This window comes from Leuresthes tenuis, unplaced genomic scaffold (genome assembly GCF_036924035.1).
Source record: "Leuresthes tenuis unplaced genomic scaffold, fLeuTen1.0.hap1 SCAF_23, whole genome shotgun sequence".
Classification (NCBI taxonomy): Eukaryota; Metazoa; Chordata; class Actinopteri; order Atheriniformes; family Atherinopsidae; genus Leuresthes; species Leuresthes tenuis.
In genome coordinates, this window is record NW_027325377.1 from 21,383,340 (window position 1) to 21,405,031 (window position 21,692).

The following is a 21,692-nucleotide window of genomic DNA, read 5'->3' on the forward strand; positions in this document are numbered from 1 at the left end:
AGTCACATCAATACAAGTTTAAACCTCAATACTGTAGTAGTGCTGCAGCTTCTGAACAAGCTTAGCCCGTCTGCATGTGTCTGTCTCTATGGCTGCACTGTTGTGACACCAGTGGAAAGTGCCATACCAGCTCTAATCCCTTTCATAAGCACTTAGCTGAGGAGACTGACACAGGGTCAGTTGATGTGGATATCAACTAAAAATAAATGGCGTGGACATATATAATTGGTCATTACACAGGAGGAATTGTTGCTGTGACTTCTGAAAGCATTAGGGACACATCAATTATGAGTTCCTCCCATTTTCCTCTTTTTCTGAACTTCATTTGCTGCTCATTCACAAACACTTTCAGAGAAGTGTATTTTTAATCTATGTATGAGGAAGAGCAGTCGGGACTACCTTGTCACTCATGATTTGCTGCTGTGAGTCAGGGGCTGTACTTTTTCTCCATCCCCCACATGGTTGTCATTTCTACCTGGCTCTCCGGATGACATGGTAGCAAATGAGTGTAATAATTCTCTGTTCAGCCGTCATCTGATCTTTCTGTCTCAATGTCCACAGAAGTTGACGGGGTTGGCATTCGTCCCATGAATGTAAATGCTCAGAAAAGTGAACTTGCAAAGCCACGATGCATAAATAAACCAGTAGTTTTGCAGGACATCATTTTAGGGAAACTTCTACCATGCACAGACAAAAAAGGAAAAGATGCCAAAATACCCATTTGATGTGATGATCAACCTTTTATTGGAGTGTACAGTGTAAGAGTTCAATATTTGTCCAGCCTCTTAAGACTTGGTGTCCATAACATCTTTTTAAGCAAGTTACTTACAGAAGCTAACATCAGCAAAAACATGGCTGGATTTTAGTCCCAGTTTTTGTCATGTTTGACAAAGAAATGAAGCCTTTTCTTACATCAAACAAGTGGCACTTTGTCTCACAAAGACACAAAATTTATTAGAGTAACAGTCCTTTTTTGCTGACTGGCAAAAAGAGGAAAAACAATTAAAAAGAAGTTTAAAGACATTTCAAAGTTTTCTGTATTTTTCTCTTGTTGGATGTTTTGTTGCATGTAGTGTTCTTGTTATGCTTTCTATTCTCAGGTCTGAAACAGTCAAAGTGACCTTAGTTAATTATCTCAACTTTAGGCAAACCAAGAAAATAAGCTGAAGTTTTGCTCACATGTTAATCATAGCTAAAGCCTGCTTTAGCTAGAGCCTGCAGAGCCAAAATGGTTGCCAACAAAAAAAAAAGCAAAACAAAAGAAAACTGAAAGCTCAACGTTTAAAAGGAAAAAGGTTTTCCCAGTTAGAAGCTTTGTTGTCCTATGGAGAAATATTTTACAATACCATGCAATACCTGAAAGAAGAAAGGACAGATTTCTAAACTTTAACACTCAACTTTGCTCAGTAAATTTCTTTCAGGTATAAGTGCCACCTCTCTTTTTAAACTGGTTTAACCAGATAGTATGTAGTTTTCATGAGTTTCCCAGTCTGACGGCAATTGTCGTCAATTGGTTTAGATATTAGGATGCTTAACCTGACATTAGCCTAATGAGGTATCTCAGCCTATTACTGTAGTCTTATGTATACCATTAGCATATGTAGGCTAATATTAGCATATTTTGGAGAGATGCTATGTTATAACGCTATTTTTCACCATTTTGTGCTGCCATTAGCTGCTGTTTAGCAAAAGTTATATAGTGCTCCTTTAAAGAGACCTATAGACTGGGTTATTACTTAACTGCTAAAGATAACAGAGCAACCAGATTAGACTTATATTTTTAGTGCAACCCATTAGTTTGTCTGTGAAATTTGGAAAAAGTAGTGAGCCGATTTTCAGGAAACTTGGTGGAGATGTACAGCTTTGGTAAAATTCCAGGTGATCCAAATTAGTTAGTTTAAAAGAATCCAGACACAGAGCACTGGCCACGGTGAATGGCACTAGTTTGCATGGTTTGGAAACTGACTGGCTGGGTTTACCACACTGGGACAACTCAAATAATAGCAGTTATCTTTCGTCACTAATGAACCCATATTGTCAGTGATTTTCCATCAGTGGTGCACAGTGATAATACATTTAAAAAGAAATATATTTTGTGACAAACCCACTTTTAAATACATACCAACTTAAAGATATAAATACACTTCTTTAAGTTTGGCTATTTCTACGGGATTTGGTCTTTTTCGGGAAAAATGAACCACCATTTGCTGTTACACAAATGATTCCTATTGTTACACCAAATAGTGTAGTAGTTAGTGATGAAAATATTGATATGCGTTAGAGGAGTTGCATTAATCCACAGTTTCTACCTATAGTGTTTTGACATTTAACGTGTTCAGCGAGAAGAATACTTCTGAAGCCTTGCCGTTTCTGTCATGTAACTTAGCATGGACCCATTATAAGCATCAGGTGTGTAAAACTAAAATGTCTTTATTCCTCAAGCTTTACATAATGAATAACCTGATTACAAACAAACAAACAAACAGGCATTTATTAATACTCTGCTTGCTAGTGTAAAAAAGAAAACAGAAAAATAGCACATATTCGACTGAATCTGTAGTGTGACAGTGACCAAAACGAAACAAAAACAGATAGCTCGCCATAACACTGTGGGCTGCCTCCATTACCGCATGTAGTGTAAAACGTTCATGTCCGAATGCACTCGGTCGCATTTCTTAAAGCATTTGTACGTTCCTTAATGACGCAGACCTGAAAATGTCCTGTATTCATGCAGCGAGTCTCCTCTTTCAATCTGTGCAAAAATATAACTAGACTCACACTCCGGAGCAAATTTACAGTCCGCAGCAAATTACGCTAAATATTCCAAAAAGAACCTTTTCTTCTTTGTTTTAAGAAAATATGAGCGCTAAACTAGGATCATTTGTATACGTAAAAATAAACTACTAAGCAGCTGGGTATGAAAATAGTTCAATTTTTTTTTCTCCCACCTAATGAACAATGATACAATTAATGAAAAATGTTTGTGGCAACTTGTCTTGGAGTCTTGGAAGCTCTCTTATCAATCCCTGACCAAAAAACACGATGATCAAACAAACAAAAAATAAAGACATTCAGCTTGAATGTTCAAGAGACTCTTAAAATTGCACATTAATTTGAGGATTTCATGGGAGGGTGACATGGAGGGATAACCTGTGGTGGGAGAAGATATGGAAGAAGGCTGAATGACTGATGCAGGTGATCAACGGGGGGATGCGAAAGAAAGAGTTTAAAACGAGAGATGCTATCAAGACACAAAGATGAAGCCGACAAACGAAGATAAAGAACAACCTAAGATGTGAGTGACAAACATTTACAGATTAAATGAGGTATTGCACAGATTAATAAAAAAAAAAGCATAAAGGCAACAAAAATGTACAGCAAATATGACAGAACATTTACATTTATAACTTTGAAATCAACTATTTCTTTTTAGAAGACAAGAAACATTTTTAGTGTCATGATCATCAAGGGGTCAGGAGAGGGGGGGGCAAAAAAAACAACTAATCATCCCATTCATCCTCATCCTCAAAGTCCTCGTCATCTTCATCATCGTCGTCCTCGTCTGTGGTAACACACAAATTCAGAATAAAAACAATACATCATTTCTAAAGTAAAATAACTGAAACGGTTCTAAGAAATTTACGAATGAACCTTAGCAGGAGAGGCAGGTTTGTTAAACTGAAAAACCTTAAAGGGAAAAAGGAATCACGAGGATGCTCAAGAAAATAGGAAGTCTGGTTTAAATGCTCAGCATCAGCTGACAAACAGCGAATGAGCCGACCTGATGAAACGGAAAATAAAAGAAAGAAGAAGAGAAGACAAAATGTCTTTTATAATGAACCTGATTGTGTTGTTTCCACAGAGCAGCTTCATTACAAATTTAAAATGTTTCACTACACGTTATTAATGCTGCACCTTGACGGCTGACACCGCTTTGCACAGAATCAAAAGACGATGTGAGGACCGGTAAGGTACGAGTTTTACTCAACCGACCATGTCTGCAGGCGTCTACATGGACCCCAGACTGCACGAGGACCAGCAAAACAACATTCATATAGTAAGATTTAGATTTTACGAGCACAAGCACAGCCTGCTGTCCGAGTGAGTTCATTCCCAGATTTGTCTGTACCAGATCAGACAAATGAGGATACGCAGATAGTGTTCTTTTATTTTATTTTCTGGTGTTAATGCGTGGGCATTTCCTGCTGCCACTGGCTTTAAATCTGTAGAAGCAACCATGCGGGTTTTCTGAATTACAAGCTGTTAACTAAAGTGATTGAAAGTTTTTGAATGTAACTATACACATCAGCAAACATACTGCGACATCAATAACACACGCCACGTCATGTCAGGATTTATGACTGCAAAGGTGAAAAATGTTGATAGGAAATGTTGAATTTGAGAGTACCTGAAGAGTGAATCGCCTTGCTCCTTTTCTGCATAACCTCCATCAGGGCCCCAACGATGCCTGCTGAGGGGGCCTGGGGGGCAGGTGCTGAGTCAGAAGTGTCATCTCTCTGTTAAAGGAGAGGGACGAGCAGCACAGTTAATGCAACATAAAGGAACAATTTAAAGTTGTTTGGACAACTTTAAAACGCTGTGGCGTCTGATAAACCAACTCACAGGCTTAAGTTGGATTCCTTGTCGGATTTGGTCCAGAAGTGCGTCTCTGCCGGTGCTGGACACCGGCCTCTCCTTCTGATCCACCTTCTTCAGCTGGGTTCCTTCCCTGATCTGACTCAGCAGTGCCGACTTGGTGCCGGATGCGGGCAGGCTGCCGTCCCCTCCGTTAGCCTCCGTCGAGAGTGGAAGAGCTGGAGGTGGAGGGCCGGGAGGCGGGGGAGGAGGAGGGGGAGGAGTAGGCCCGGCAATATTGGATGGAGTTGAGAATGAAGGGGGAGGAGGTGGAGGGGGCGGGGCTGCAGGAATGCCTGCATGTGCTGGCGGAGGGGGAGGTGGGAGAGGGCCTCTGCTGGGTGGGGGAGGCGGTGGAGCAGACATGCCCGGTCGGGATGGAGGGGGAGGTGGGGGCGCAGAGACGGGAGCTCTGGAGGGGGGAGGGGGTGGTGGGGCGCTGCGCCCACCCCGGGAAGGAGGCGGAGGGGGTGGAGGGGCTGAGCCGTGGTGAGGGGGTGGGGGAGGGGGGCCGCCTCTGGATGGAGGTGGTGGAGGAGCTGAAGAGTGAGAAAAACAAACCAGAAACACGAGTTCAGAGATGAAACTTGAATGAGCCTCATTAATACGTCACACTGTGTTCCTGAAGGAAGTTCAGACCCCACTGTCCACAAATCGCTTTAATGGAGTAACACTGAGAAAATTTCAAAGATTTCACAGTCCAAAATGCTTGTCAGTTCTCCAGGTCTTGCTTGTGCCAAGCCATGCAATTACAAAGTTAAGCAACAGGGGGCAGCCTTCTCAAATGTAACGAATGTAAATTACGTTAGGAAAACCCAAGAACAATTAAAGGTAACAGCCTTCAGAAGGCGTAACTAAAACCTCATTCCAAATGTTTTAGAATCAAGAATTTATTTCAAAACATGCTCCATGTTTCCGCTGCTCTCACTGCTGAGCGCCAGTGACAAAAGAGCCAATTCACGTGCAAAGTGTTGATAACACGACAAACCAGAAGTTTAAAAGTGCGGCTATGCTTCTCACAGGGGTAGGAAAGGAGTTACACAGCAAAATACAGTAGTTCAAGAAGTATCGCGGCACAACAACTATCCCACGATATGAAGGAAGTCTGTCTGACATGACAACAGCCTGTTATTTCTCCAGCTGGCTCAGAGTCAGATGTCGGGACATCAAACTGCACAACAGCAAACAGTTTACTGCTGAAGTCACTGCAAAGACTTCACACAGGTTGAATTCATAGTTGGACTCTACATGCATCGACATAAGCTGGCACACAGCAGGTCATGCATGGAAACCTACCGCTCCACCTGGGCGGACCTGGGAATAAAACCACCACACCAGTTAGACTGTCTTTAATTGACAATCAACCCAATAAACACATTTCCACACGACGAGTGTCCTGCAAAAACATTTTTTACATTTTTAAACTAAGGTGGAAGTGTACCTTCCCCATTTACAAGATTTCTCTTTCTAATTTATAATCCTTGCCCAAAGATAAGGTTCTCTTTCATTTGCCACACCGTGACAACCTTACCTTGTCTCCGTAACTCATTTTTGACCGCCTCCACGCCTCCTTTCTTCTCGATGAAGTCGTAGATCACCTTCGAGGTCTCCTTATCCTTCAGCTGAGCCTCAGAGATGCCACACATATCAAACAGGTTCTTCAGGTCAGGGTCCAAGTTATTCAACTGGAGAAGAAAACACGGCGACATCACAGTTAGGGTTATTTCCATCATGATCATTCATAAATCCAAAGCCTGAATGAAAACTATGATTACATTTCTCTATAATCATGTGCTTGTAGTAAACACAACTCCCACTGTGGGTTCCTCAGATCAAACAACCTCAGCCTTGTTAATAATGCTCATTTCTGATCTCTGCATCTTAGAAGCAAATGGGTTTGGTTCTGTTAGGATTAGAGGCACATTTGAAAACACAGGATTAATCTGTCTGGCACTGGTTCTTGGAAACATGTTCAGCCAAAGAGAGCTTCAATCTGGAGCTGAATGTGAGAAGCAACTCCCTTGTTTTCAGCTAAACGTTCAGAGTCCAGAATATAAGCTGCTATGCTGCCACCTAGTGGCAGATGTTTTGAAGAGAATTTTATCTTAAAAAACAAGCACTTTTTTTCATATTGAATCATACACTGTGATGATGGGATGAAGCTTAAAGTAATAATTATATGGATCTGTGTTCACATTTTAATCGTCAGTGTGAGGTTTAAGGGTCAGCATTGTGGTGCACAGGTGTCACAGAGAGGTGATGAATCTGATGCTCAAGCTTAAAACAAACAAACAAAAAAAAAAAAAATACTTCTTCCACTAGGACATCTGTTTGAATCCAATCTAACATGATTATGGTAAGTTTAGTAAAGCTGTATGAAGAAAACTGGGACAGGTAAGATTAGCACACCGGTAACAAATACCGCTAAGACTACAAAATACTTTTAAGTTAATCAACACATTTGTACCTAGACTCTAAAATCCTGAGGATATCTGAGGTGAGCAAGCTTAGTTTGACAGACGTCACCTATTAAGACTCAATTTAAGTCCATGAAAGCATTAACTTGTCAAAGTATAATATCTGTACTTAATTTGTTCCATTTGCAGACCGAATAAGCCCTCCAACCTGTACGATCTCAAAGCCCTCATCCAAAATCCAGCAGTATTACTGAATGTAACATTTGGGAATGAGGTCATGGATTATGTAGATGCAGGTTGATTCTCTTCCCTTTAAAACAGATATTTCAGATCATTCATTCGAGCTGCTTGTCCATGTTGGGGTGAGGGAGATTTTAAAGGAAAGGTTTTAAGAAGGCCTAGATGCCAAATGCTCCGGCATGTGCAGATGTGTATAAATAAGGCATGTGCGTGAAAAGGAGGTTACGTGAATGCTGCTTACATCGAAGCCTGTGTTTGGATCCCATCCCACATGCCCGATGTGCCTGTGAGAAAAGCAGAGGAGAAAACATGAGAGACATAAAAGCAAAGAAGGAAACAAAAGTCAACAGGGTGTTTAATATAAACCTGAGGAGCAAACACACTTTGAACCCAGATGGCTCATTTGTAACCCGCAAGTACTGACACAACACTCTACATTATTAATCTCACACTAAAGCCCCTTTCAGACATTCACTCATCGCTTAATCTGATGGCAACTGACTGAGAGCTTCATGTTAGAATGAGCACTTTGCAGCTTGTAAGTAACACATTGCAACGGCTATCCTTCTACTTCAGGTCAGCTGACAGATCCCAGATGGCCCTGTACAGGGGGTCTGGACCAGCTCTCAGTCTGAGGGTCTAAACCTCAGGTGCCCTGGAGTGTCACCTTATCTGTAAAACTGTGAGTAAAACTGACAAATTTAAGCCGGCGGCCACCAACTGCCTCCATCCGGATGCCTGCCCTGCTACCTCTGATGCCTCAAACTGAGTTTAGCTTTAACTGCAGGTTTACCATTTATCAAAGCGTTTTCAGGGTTAAAGCATACAGCTCAATTAACAGTTTTAGTATATTTTCAATAAGGAAATTGATCCAATTGGTTTTGAATCACTAATATAAAATCCCAAGTTCTCTATTTCTAATAATCTATTCACCCACCATCTTCCCCCATTTCCTTCCAGGCTTTTCGATCCCATTTTGTATGAATAATGATGTGAGCAGAAGGATCCTGTCCAAGGGTCGCACAGTCCCCCTCCAGCTCTTAGAATATAATCCCTCCCAATGGAAAGAACACTTCTAACCAAGCCCTGCAGTCCATCAAGATTCCACAACAGCAAAGTGAGCAGGAAAAGTCCAGACAAGCCATTCGTAAATTACTGCAGATTTGTTCTGAAGTCTTCCCTGCAGATCTGAGTAGTTCACGATTCTGGGGCTCAAAGAACTAACAAAGATTCCCTCGTGCCATTTCTCTTTCCCGTATCTATACATTCAGCTCTTTCTCTGATGCCAGCTATCAATGTATTACTTCTATATATTCGTATATTTAATCATTCCACATGTAATGCCAGCATAATAGGACCAACATAAATGATATAGACTCTGCTTATGAGAGGCAGCCCACATGCTTGGAGTACATGGAGTAAATCTCTTGACACAGGCCTTTTAACATGGAAGTATCACTTACATGTTAACCCAGATTAATGGATGACCTTGCACCACCATTGATGGTAATCCTATCTGTATTTTGTTTAATTATCCTTTTTTTTTTTTTTCCCTCTTTCAAATCAATGAATGAACATCCCCCAAATGTGAATTTACTACATTTGTAATTTTCCACCACAGGTTCTTAGTACATCCTTTGAAATTGTTGCCCTTTTCAACAACTTAAAGAGGCAAACAAGTCTTTTTCAAAGTGTGACTGAATAAATACATCCAGTGGAAAACTCAATCAAAGCTTCAGATCCATAAAAGTAGAATCTAGTGCTGCAGCTTAGGAGCCAATGATCAGGGAGCCAAAAGTGGGCCATGTGTGATCAATAATATTGAGGATCCTTTGTTGCCTAAGAGCCAAGAACTGATTATTTGGCCCAAAAAGGACCTCAGCATTTCATCACAGGATCTGGTGGTAATTGCAGCTCCGTTTCTACAGTCAGAAAGAGACTGTCTGATCTGTACGAGACGTGCCAGCAAACCTACGAACTGCCGGCGAATATTCAGCGAGAGATGAGGCCTTCGGAATCAAAGATGAAGTTGTAGTAGATGTAGATCCAAGTCTAATTCCGAGGAAAAGAACCTCATACCGTTGTGATTGTGAATGACTGATTGGTTCTGCTTTGCTGCCTCAGGGATGGGGCAGCTTGCACTCATTAACTATGAATTCTGCAACATATCAAAGAGCTCTTGAAAAGAATGTGAGGTTGCTTGTCAGAGAGCAGATGTTAAACTGGAAGTGGATCTCTCAGAAGGATGATGATCCTAAACACGGGTAGAGTGTAGATGGAACGCCACACTCCAGAAAGCCCTCTAACAACAAGCAGCTGATAGAGTTTCCCAAGAATTTGTGATCAAAAACCATAGAAAGACTCAGGAAAAGTTATTGCAAATGACTAATAAAATGAGTTCTCTGGTGTTGAAAAGGGGACTACGAGCTCCCGGGATGCTTCTGCTTTTTCTACAAATAAATAAATGAATAAATACATTACTGGTATTTTTGTTGGTTAACTTATGTAGTGTTCAATTAGATTACAATGCTTCAGATTGAAAGAAAACCAAGGGTTTGCTTGCTAAACAGACTTTTCTGCGGGCCATTTACAGAAAAACAATCTGAGATAAATCCACTTTTCTTGTGGTGACTCACTGGAAATTGCTGGGTGTGCCGATGTCCGCCTTGGTCAACTTCTTCTTGTTCTTGGTTTTGCCCTTTTTGTCCCTCCTGGGAAAGGAGGAGTGCACAATGTTGTTCATCTGAGAGTTGTGATAACGCTGACCACTGATCTCTGGGTTTCTTATGTCGACGGTAGCCATGGGCAACGTAGGTCCTGGAAAAATTATGGACACAGCACTGAAGTTGCGGCTCAGATAATGGCACATGCTTTATAGAACAGTTTCATTTGGAAAAGTGGAGACAGTCATAAAACACGACACACAATCCTGCTTCAAAATGAAAATCCAACAGTGATCCAATCCTGACATTTCAGGGCCAGTGACGTCCTTTTGATAATGAAATGCATTACTTAATGACTATAACAGACTATATAAAGCTTAAAAATTATGTACAATAATTACATAATTGTTTATCATACATGACAGCTAATTAAGCTATTCAAATGATATCGCAGTGCTGCCTTGAATTAAGTGCCAAAACTTTATTTACAAAGACTGTTCTACAACTTGTCCTGAGAGTGAACCACAACCTTGTTAGTTTTTTCTAAAGTGTGCTGACTTTTACTTGTGAAGCACGATCAATCCCACGCTTTTACTTACGTAAGCCCCCGACCAACAATGTGCAACATGACGACACAAAATGCCTCAAGATCTCCGGGGACAAACAGCGGTTACATTCCATTTTAACACTGATGAACATGTGTCCATTTATAGAGAAAGTCAGAAAAAGATTTTTCTTTTTCTTCTTCTTCTTTTCAAAACTCAATGAGACAAATAGCAAATACACGCTGAAAGGTGAGATCTCTAACAACAAGCAGGGTTTAAACCATCAGTGTCACTATAAAACATACATTCAGAACATCTGCCAGCTCAGTCATCAGGACTTCAGATGCTGTTCTTGTGAACAACTTGGAAGCAGTTCATCACAAGCTGTTTGAGTCGTACAGTGGATTCGCCACAGGTTAAGAAGTGTTTTCCAAGAGCTTCTCTTTAAAATGACAGCATAGTCTGTCTTATTTCAGTATCACTAAAGCTCTAACTAGAAGCACGTACCTCTTCCTCTCTCTCTACAGGGACTTTTGAGAGTCCGGCTGGACGAGGGTGATGCTGACCGACTGCGTCGCCTCCTCACCCGGTCCCAAATACACCCACCATCCCCTGCTTCGCAGGTGGTCATGCTGACATTTAGGAGCATTTTACCGACCAAATCGCAAGCTCGCTCTTCTGCGCATAATGAGAGACGACTGGTGGGGTTGGAATAGGATGGATACAGTTCATCCTGAGGGAGAACCAGACAGTGCAATGAAGAGAGGCAGCTTGGGGCCAGACCTCCACCGCCTACAGTTGCTGCTCGTCCTCTACCCTCACCATTAAGCTCCTCAGAAGGAGTAGAAAGAAAGGTTGTGCAGAACATCATTGCAGATGACGGCTCGGGGTGAGAAATATAGTGAGAACAGGGGCAGATCGTGGCTGAATGCACAAGACAGATTTGACTTTTCCTTTTTTAGTGGAGGAAAAGAAAGAGTGCAGAGTTGTAGGAGACTGCAAGTCAAGAATACATCTAAGAAAAACAAAAACAAAAAAAGATCTCAAGCTGAGCAGAAAAGAAAATCCACTTGTCTCATTTAGAGCTGACGCCAGGATTGTCAGGAAACGGGATGTTGCCGCTGCAAAAGCCTAAAAGCCCAGATGGTCTAAGATTTCCAAAACATTAGAAGACATTTCCCAACTTGCAATTGCCTTGAGTCTTAATTTAATAAATGTGGATCCGAAAAACTTCTGGTGGAGCTGACAAGCATGCGGCCTGAGCTGCGGAGGCAGACATCCAGCATCGCCATTGCAAGAAAAACAGAGCCAACATGTAACACGATAGCAGCCAAACTTTAGCCGTCCTCCTCTATTCCCTCCTGCTGGATTATAATGCCTGCGTTGGCTTGCAATGATCATTACTCCACAACTACCTCCTCCCCTTCCCAGCAGGACACAGAGACGTATTTAATCCCAGAAAATCATTCTGGATTTAGTGCTGGCCTTTACATAATCATTAAAACCCATCCATGACATAATCCCATATTAATCTCCCGGGTTTATAAAACATGATGAATTAGTGGGTGAAAGAAAAAGAGAGAAAAGCAAACTGAGACAGATTAAATGAGGAGTGAAGAGGAGAAGGAAGACAAGGACACTGCTGGGCATAAGAGAGCTGGAACAGGCAGCAGGACGGGACAGAAGGGGAGAGCAAGAGCCAGAGCAGAGATGACGGTGTCAGAGCCATGATGCAGCGGGAAATAAGAAAAAGGACAGGTGGAGACAGAGAGGAGCTATATTCCTGTAAGAGGACGACTTTCAGAGGGGGCGACTTTCTTTGAAAAGAGGTGCACGATAAGATCACAAAAATGAAAAAGCTGCTGTGTCACACTAAGCAAAGTGTTGCACCACATGGCCAACAAACATGTCCACAAGTTTAGTAATAAGAATATTATCAGCAACGCAATTTCCACTTCGAGGCACCCTCAAGTTCCACTCAACTCCAAGTTATTACAATGGAAAGGCTCAATAACCTTCAAGTTTTCTTTTTGGATGCAGTTTCCAACACTGTGACAGTGAGGTAAATAAAGTCTGAATTCATTGATTAGCAGGAAATCTGGACGTGAATCTTGCTGTTGTTTTTTTACGTTCCTTTAAGCTGACTCTTTTACAATAAACATACGAGAAAAGAGGTTTCCATCCTGATCCTGGAGCAGGACAACTCTCTCTGTGTTGTACAATTAAAGTCTCAACACTAAAACAAATGCTTTAGCACACGCTGGATGCTTCGAGTACTCTTTATTTGAACCTTGGTTAAAGTGGAGGCTGTTCACGCTTTAAATCTATTTTTGGAACTCAGTTTGTTCCACGTGTGCCAAACGTGAAACACTTCATAAGACGTCAAGTTTCCACAGCACAAGGGGAAAGAAATGATCCACAAAACCCCGAATGATGCCGTGAGCTGACAGGTCTGACTCTTAATTTCACACCTTTCTTCTGATCATTTCTGAAGGAAACAGTAGAAAACATACCATTTGGAGGGTCGCGTCTTTTCTCTGTGAAAACACACAAATTATAGCATTACAATCCTGAGCTCAGCAGGGGGTTGCGTTAGAGAGAAGTGGGTGAGCGTGAGAGTCAGAGCGCAGATGTACAAAGCGTGGAGTTTATTTGGAGCGCAGGAGTCGGCGGGATTGTGCATGTGCTGCACAGACGGGAGTTATTCATTAAAACTGCCAGGCAAAGTGTGCTGTTAGTGTTTTTAAAAAGACATCGATAACAGGTCAGAGCTTGTATTGTCTCCACACAGACGCTCAAACACACAAATCACCGAGAGGATGGTGCACTGAGCTTCTTACATCGGGAAACTAAACTAAACACTGAAGCATAAATGACCAAAAAGAGTAATGCTGGCTGAAGCACAGAGGCTGTTAATTAATGAGGGTTACTCTGCAAAGCTAAAACAAACAGACACACACGCTTCGATATACTAATCTTTAAACAGAAGATAAGATTAGGCATTGGGTGCAGAGGGTTGAGTGGGAGAAAGATGACAGAACGAGTCATTTGAAAGGTCAGGACGTGACCCGTAGCAAAGGAAGAGGAGAGACGGACGGTCTTAATCAAGCATGTGACGATAAAAGTGAAGGATGAGTGCCAATGATAAAAAAAAAAAAATTTAAGAAGGCATCTGCGAAGCTGCAGGTAAACAATGTGATTCAATGCAATGCTCGGTCCAAGGTTTTCCTTTAGATAAGGGTAAGACAGAATGTACAGAACATGACATGTTACAGCACCAAAATCTATTCTTTGCTTGTGGTGGTGGACAGCAGTAAAGACCAGAGGAAGCGGGAGCATTATTCAAGGATTTAAAAAACAAAAACAACCTCCCTCTCAAACAAACCACCATGATTAGCTGAATTAAAGGCAACACTGAAAATAATCTGCAAAGAAGAGATGAGTTGCTGGGTGAAAAAAGAGCCACAGCATTGCTAAAGGACTAGTTTAAATAGCTCAGAGTGTCTTCCAGATGGCATCATTGTAGCGCCTCTGAATCAATATTGATGTTTAAAATGTGTTGCCCAGTTCTGTGTAGCTGAACAGTACAAATACTTTGTCAGATCAGTGGTGAGATTTGTAGGTTAAATCAGAGAGCCGGCAGTGAATTGGTACCATTTTTCCTCTGTCTTCTCCCGATCAACTCTGACGTGTTGCTGCGGAAACGCTTGGCCTCCTCCTCATTGGCGAAGTTCAGACCCACTTGGCACGTCTGCCAACACACAGACAAACCACAATAGAAATGTGATGTAAATACATTTGTTACTTCTTACTATGACTCATCGATTTATCTACCAACCCAACTTTCATGATGCATCAAACCCACAATCCACACGGTCTGCTGATGCCACTGTAGCCACTGACAAGATGTATGCCCCAAAGATAAAAGTGTTGTGTTACATAAACATTAGAAATTCTAGTACTGCTGTGATATATAAAGGAAACCAAGATTGCAATGGCTTTTATGAGCTGGCAAACATGGAGCAGGGCTCACGCATGTCTTTTATGGACATTTCCATCATATTTTCATCCATAAATCATCCAATAAGTTAGACACACTAGGAGGTCCCTTATGAAAGAGTCAGAGAGACGTGCGTTTACTTTGAAAAACAAGGCAAACAGGAAGTTCTACGGTTGAAGCAACCAAGCCACACCTCGTGAAAGAAGGTTAAAAATCTGCCTGAATGTGCAAGTGACAGAACACATCTCGCACACGTCTTGCCTTGAGGAAAAAGCTGCATTTTCATGAGCCGAAATGAAAACCTTTTTAAAAGTGCTTCACACGTGGGCGCCGATATAAGAGAGAGGATCACAAATAAAAGGAGTAACGTAACAACTCACATCGCCGGCAAATGTCATGAAGTAAGGTTTGGGGAGATGCATGCTGAAGTTGTTGTAGAGCTCCTGTTCAAACATCATTTTGCCGTCCTGTGGAAAGCAAAAAAAAAAAAAAGCTGCTTAATCAACTCACAAAATCGATGCATAGGGTTAGTGCCAAACACTGCATTTCATCTAAATGTTGCAATTGTTTAACTAATAGCTCCAGTTGTGATTCAACAGCAGCTCTTTGGGAAAATCCTGTTTCTTGGTCATGTGCCGCATGTGTAATCACCTACCTTGATGTCCAAGACCCTGATAAAGTAGGACCGCTGAGGGTTGTCTTTGACCAGGCAGGCCACGCCGCAGCATCGCTTGGTCCATCCGGTGTTTCGATCTGCTGTAAACACCTGGACCACTGCTGAAGACAACGACTGGATGGTGGGAGAGAAAAAGACAAGGAAAGGCCGAAGGTCACGTGTGTGCTGGATAAGCGCTGTTCTTTATTTCTTTGTTTGTAGGAGTGTACGTGTGTCTTCAGATGGATTTATATGCTCCATGCTATCAAAAGACAAAAGTCAGCATGATAAGAAATACTCCAAATAACGCGGCAGTTAATATATAAAGCTGTTATAGAAGCTGATAATTCCACTAGTTTAACCGATAACATTTGCTTCTACGTTTCAGCAATCTCTTAAAAATGCAAATCCATAAAGCCCATGTGTGCTAAACGTAAGATCTGTGAGCTACAATGATGACAGGGTGTCATTTAGTTCATAGCCTTCAATGCAACGAAGCTCCCCCTCCAGAGAACAGGAGGTTCATTTCTGCAGAATATTTGTAGGATGCCTTAACTGCTGAAATGCATGTAGAGATGAGAGTCATAACTGTGAATGCACAGGTATACCCTCTGCAGAAGTTTCAACACTTTAAAGGGACATGATAAATACACGCCACTGTAGAAATTCATTGAGTGACTAAAACAGTGTGGAATCCATCTATTAATCGTCTATCTAGCTTGAAATTAAACCATGATCTCTGTTCTCTTCCAACACACGCTCCAACCGCCATGTGCATGCAGGGGTAAGCCAGAAACTGGTGTTCACACAGGTTCAAACTATTTCCACATCTTAAATCAATGTTATATAAAAATCCACACAATCATTTCATTCGTTATTCATATATAAATATGACCATACAAGCACAGGCAGAGTGACAGAGAGGGCAGCTCTGAAGTACAGATGGATGACTATTACGAGATAAATATCTAATTTACAACAAAAAATGAGTGATATTCTGGTCACTACCTTTCAAAAACATTTCGCTTAACATTTTGTCCTTAAAACAAACAGACCATGGATCCAAAGAGGAAAAGTGGGTTTATTCTGGTTATGTATCAAAACACCTCCAGAAGTCTACGATCCTTGAGGGTTTGAGTCATTTTAATATCTACATATGGTTACCAAACACCCTGAAGTTCAACAGATACAGACGAGAACAAAGTTCTGTAAATGCATTGATATCAGTTTTAACCACACGAGGTTGTGCTCTCGTTGATTAAGCTGCTGGGTTAAAGGCACAGAGGGCAAATCAGTCGGAAACTGTAAAATGTTCCACACTAAGAACACATCTGTGGCACACACAGAGACAAGATCACAAGGCCAGATTGGACTCCCATAGTTTTTACATGTTGCTGCGGGGGTTTTTCTCACACAGGGGAGTCCAGGTTCACAACCACTGGGGCGCACATGAAAGAAAGAGCACCATGAGTGAAATGCCCGGTGGTGCCTTTAGGACATTTCAACCTATCCTACTTCCAGGAATTACAGCATACTTCAAAACAGTATACAGTTCAGATCCCCTGCAGTGTTTGTTGTTAATGGTGACAAGGATGTTGGAGCATGATGAAACACTGGTGAAAATCCCTCTCCAGTTAAGGAGGAGAGGCCGAAGGTCAGCCCAACACAAGTCAAAATAACGGCTTCTGTAATATCTACATATACCACTTCATGAATAGGTCATTTATTAGAGGAATAGAGGTGTCGCAGAGTTCCTTCAGTTGAAAAAGTCTTTTCTGGCAGACAATCACCAACTTTTATGGGCTACTTTACACTCGGCTTGAGTGGTGCGATTATTTTTTGAGACAATGCCATTGATATCAATACAGGAGGATGTATTTTTGTATAGAACTGTAAAGCTCTAGCTGTCAGTGTTGGCTGTTTTTGCGCATTGAGCTGCATTAAAAGATCATATATAAGAGCAGGAGAGAAACAAACCCATGTTAAGGGCTGAGATGATAGCATGCACGGTGTAAACGCTTAGCATTATAGAATACTAACGGCTTATGGATAAAGAAACTAAATATACACCGTGTGTTGTCATTTTGTCTTAAAATACAGAGGGCTATCATTTGGTCTCTATACCCCAGCCCTACATTTCTGACAATCAGACACCACTAAACTTTTGGTGCATTTTTTTTGTACATAATAAAACCAGTAGGTAGGAGAAGTTGATGATTTTTTTCAAGTGCGAGAGAAATAAACCTCAGAGAAAACAACCACTGCTCTTTTCAACTATTCAAATAAGAATTCTCAGTACATGGTTGATATAAAACAAACGCAGGAGCTTCTACTGGGCCAGTTATCTGTTCATCGGGATGAGGACCTCATTATCCACTGACTCCAAGTACACAAGCTTTGTTCTTTAAGGGATCAGCTGAAATGTCAGTAATAATGACGAAGAATAACAACACATAATGTGCATAGCTGAGTTAACAGGTACTCAGACAGCACAAGTAAGATTCATCTATAGACACATAAAGTACCGTGGCAAAGTCACCGCTCTTGCCTGGATTTAGATCAGAAATACCAACGATCAAAACAATTCCATGAATTCTGTTTTGCGATGTATTTTTCCATGCAGCTCTGAACGCTCCCGACAAGGCCAAAGGCTGCAGGAAGTGGGGCTCCGTCTATGACATCATCAAAGCCCGACACAAACACTTGCTTTTGAACCCGCTCCCACTGTGCGTCCACGTCTGTGATGACCTGATGATGTAAACGCTAACCCTGCACAATCAAACATTATTCATGATAAAACTCGACGACTAAACCGCTTAACACTATAATCCTGGAATCTGTCAACATTTATTTCAAGACTTCCATGACTCTTTATTAAAGAGATGTCATCAGTTCAAAGGCCAGGAAACTGTAATCTTCTTTTAACCAAGGATAACATTAATAGATGCTCATGTAGAAAGAAAAGAAAACAGAAAGGAAAAATATTTTTCACAGACAAATAATTAGGCCAAATTGTAGCGAGCATATTGATATTAATGAAATTTCTGTCCCTGTGAAGTCTTTTACGGGAAAGGTTTTTAAGTTGACCTCTTACTAGGGTCCCATAAAAATGAATAAACAGAGGATAACACAGCTGGAGCTCAAAAGGAGCCCACTTGAGGAAAAAATGTGACCGATTAAAGAAAAGAGGTGGGGGTCCCATTCCTCCAGCACAAATCACCAGAGGAGGCCAACCACGGGACTTCCTGCAGGACAGGACTGCTGATCAGGCAGTCTGTGCACACAAACACACACACAGCGTGAACTGGACCCAGTCCACCTTTTGCCAAGTAAGACAGTGTTGCTGACGGTGAAATCAGCACAAGGAATACCAATGAGCAAAGGCAATCAGTAAGACTGTTGTGTGTGTACCTGTGGGTGTCTCATATGTATACAGACTAATTTCACCCTGCAGAATACAGTGAAATACTTGTAATTCTTAACCTATGAATTATGTATCTCAGGTGCATATTTCAAGCGTTGGGCCTCATGTCTACATATATCTATAATATTCTAAATGCTTGCAAAAAAACCCTGTAAAATAAACATTTTTAAGAGGCAACTTTGAGGAAGTCACACAGGCATTGGGATTTAAAAAAAAGGGGGGCAGATTGCACATATAGTTTCATTAGGGCAGCAATTGAGAAAACTCTTGAAGCGATGCAATGCAAACCAACAGCTGCCAAAATCAATCTAGAAAAGCAGACAAACTGGCGAGAAAAGTGCTGCTGCTTTCAAAGAACTAACTATGGTAGCAGGCAGACTCTCACATTTACAGTAAATCTGGGGGCTGAAGAACTGTCCGCCTTAGAAAGACAGCAATGCTACACAACAAAATGATGCTAACCTTTGCATTCTTACAGTTTATGCATAAATAAATATATTACATCATTTGCAATCATTCAGTAAGCCACTAAATCCCTCAGTGCTGGGCATTCCAATTAGACTGGTCTGGGAGACACACAATGTTAGCCTTTTCCAGTCCTCCTCTCCCAACAACAAACACACACAGTGTCGCACATTTCTTCTCACTATGCATGAGGAGACGTGTACAAATGCACAAGAGAGTGGGCCTGAGAGGAATGTTCCTGATGTCACATGCTGTATGATATCATTCACAGGATGCCAGAGGAACGATGTCACAGCACTTGGTGTAAACAGGTTACACAGTTGCAGGACACACCTTAGAAAACTGTGTTCACCTAAAGAAGGAGGCGGGACGTCTCACCATGTGCCCTCACACAGGCTTGATCGTGTGTGTCATGAGACAGGAAATGTGGCCTTTCTAAAGCAGACGTGTCCACACACAGACTTCTAACCGAGTGCACGGTTGGCAGCAAGCAGTAGTGGCATCAAGAGGAAGAGACATTTCTCTGTCTCTAAAGCATGCCACCTTCATTGTACACAATTACAGGAAACAATGACTGCCATAGGGAAGTAACCTGAGAACAGGCTACCTGAAGGTCACTGTGAGACATAAATTTGTTCCACCTTTATGGAAATCTAACACCTCCCAACTAGAAGACCAACAGAATTAACCAGCTACAAAACAAACAAAAAAACCACAGCCTGACAGCCTGTTAATCAATCTGAAACCTCTACATTAAAATAAAGTCTTATCTGCAAAGGCAATCAATGACAGGTGAGGGCATGACATTCTTTCCGGCTGATATCACTGGGTGACATTTGCGAGACATCCTGGCAAAACTGCAAAGCAGCAACGATCTGGATTTGTGATATCTGACAGTGAAGCTGAATATCGAACTCTGTTTCTCAGTTTCAGGCCTTCTGCTGAGCTGCAACACAGACACCTCGTAGAAGAAATAAACTGATTTAAGAACATCTCAGACCACTTTTCGCTGTTATTTTAGAAGAAGGTTGCAAAATGAAAAGTATTTAAGGCTCACACAGGGCCTTAAATCAGACAAAAGGCTACAAGGCTACCACAAAATGCAGGACATAGTCCATGATTCAATATCAATGCATCCTGTAAAGGTGCAAAGTTTTGTCCTCTTAGTAACAGCTTTGGTTCATCTCCTTCATATCCAAGCAAAACTGGTATTGCAATTGAAATGTCACTTAGTGAATCATGACTAGATAGAACTAAAACATCCATAATGGTTATACTGAAGTGTCAACAAATGGGGATGATGAGGTGAAAGAAAAATAGGTAGAGATAGATCTAAAATCCTATAGCCAAACGTGCAAGGCTGGATTAATGAAGGATGTGAAAAGGCTGCAATTGGGCCACTTAACATGCCACTGTAATTAGGTTTGGGGCTTGCTGAGACAGAGAGCACAAGGAGGACATACAAATGAATTAGCTGAATACTAAACGTCTTACGTAATATCAGATTATCTCACAATATTGAGTCGTGACATTGCACTACAGATCTTGACTGCAGTCACATTGGAACAGAGGGCTACTCCCACCGCTTTGTCGTCAGATTTTAGGTGCTGGCAAGTCTTACACAGGGAAGACTTTCAGCTCGTCAGCTCTTCTAAGCCAAGTCTGCTCGGCACATTCTTCTCGGTGGACACACTTCCCGAAAACAACCAAGGTTCTGCCACGTTATGTAATGCCAATGCAAAAAAATAATAAAGCACTCATTTGCCCCTCTTTCCGCTGATGGCTTTAACAGCTCCAATTAACTCCAGTTTACCGAGGCTAGGCTCGCTGAGGTTAAGCTAGCAGCGGGGCAAATTTCAGGATTTCCTGGGTGATTTCAGGTGTGCCAAACGCTTCACTTTAATGGGGCTGGGATAAAACTTGCTATTTTCCCCAAACGTCTCTGTCCCGAGCGGGACGTTTAACACCGTTGCTTGCCCGTCGCCCTCGTCGTCGCGTCGGCTGTCAAGACGAGCCAGGCTCGTAAATTAGAAGTATCTAATATTTCCCTGCGAGTGGTCATACGTTATCTCCAACAATCCCTATATAAATCTGTAGGCCATAATCCCACTGTTGCACTTTATAGCTAGCCTTATCTCCATTCTCGGGACAGGAAACGCTGCATTAGTTAGCAGCATTAGCTTTTTTTTCCTTAGCAGGCTATCATACAACAATTTAATGAGAGGGAAAAACTTACGATGCATTTCCTGCCAAGGTGGCTAAAGAGGCATTCATTTTCATGCGATGTAAGAAGTATCGAACCGACATTTGTTTGCCGCCGTTGCGGCGGATGTCCACTCATTATTAGTGATCAATTTATAAAGTATGCACCGACTCTAACTCGTTCTACGAGATCCAAAAAGATACATAAACAGTCCTTCGGTCATCCGTGGCCTGCCTCCGTCCCTTCACACCGGTTCGGATTTGTCCCAGCGCTCTGCAAGACTATGATGCCGAAAAACGTATGCTGGTTAGGAATGCAGTGCGACGTCCCTTAGCTTCTCAAAATAAGGTCAAAACTGGAGCAACTGGACGAAGACGGAACACTGCAAAAACTTTCCTGGGAAGTCCGGCCGTCAGAAAGCCTTGAGCCAGTTCCATCCAACATG

General features: G+C 41.8%; 1 protein-coding gene across 3 annotated transcripts; it reads right to left on the reverse strand.

The window, feature by feature from the left end:
- Positions 1-720: 720 nt before the first annotated feature.
- waslb (WASP like actin nucleation promoting factor b) lies at positions 721-21,692 on the reverse strand. 3 transcript variants are annotated; one of them, XM_072377927.1, is made up of 11 exons: positions 21,281-21,692; positions 15,156-15,290; positions 14,881-14,967; positions 14,155-14,251; positions 13,014-13,037; positions 9,929-10,109; positions 7,534-7,576; positions 6,167-6,320; positions 4,624-5,174; positions 4,409-4,517; positions 721-3,562 (listed from the first exon to the last, which is right to left on the reverse strand). In XM_072377927.1, exons 1-11 carry the CDS (start codon positions 21,383-21,385, stop codon positions 3,501-3,503), a joined length of 1,548 nt encoding a protein of 515 aa, XP_072234028.1. In that variant the 5' UTR covers positions 21,386-21,692; the 3' UTR covers positions 721-3,500. The 3 variants fall into 3 exon arrangements, with proteins under 3 accessions (XP_072234028.1, XP_072234029.1, XP_072234030.1); XM_072377928.1 differs by lacking the exon at positions 13,014-13,037; XM_072377929.1 differs by lacking the exons at positions 13,014-13,037; positions 14,155-14,251; positions 14,881-14,967; positions 15,156-15,290; positions 21,281-21,692 and adding an exon at positions 11,008-12,575.

Coding starts and splice junctions, on each gene's coding strand:
- waslb (XM_072377927.1), bottom strand. CDS start 21,385: ATGAGTGGACATCCGCCGCAACGGCGGCAAACAAATGTCGGTTCGATA. Junction 15,291..21,280: donor ACCTTGGCAGGAAATGCATC/GTAAGTTTTTCC, acceptor CCCACCATCCAG/TCGTTGTCTTCAGCAGTGGT. Junction 6,321..7,533: donor ATCCAAACACAGGCTTCGAT/GTAAGCAGCATT, acceptor TTTCTTCTCCAG/TTGAATAACTTGGACCCTGA.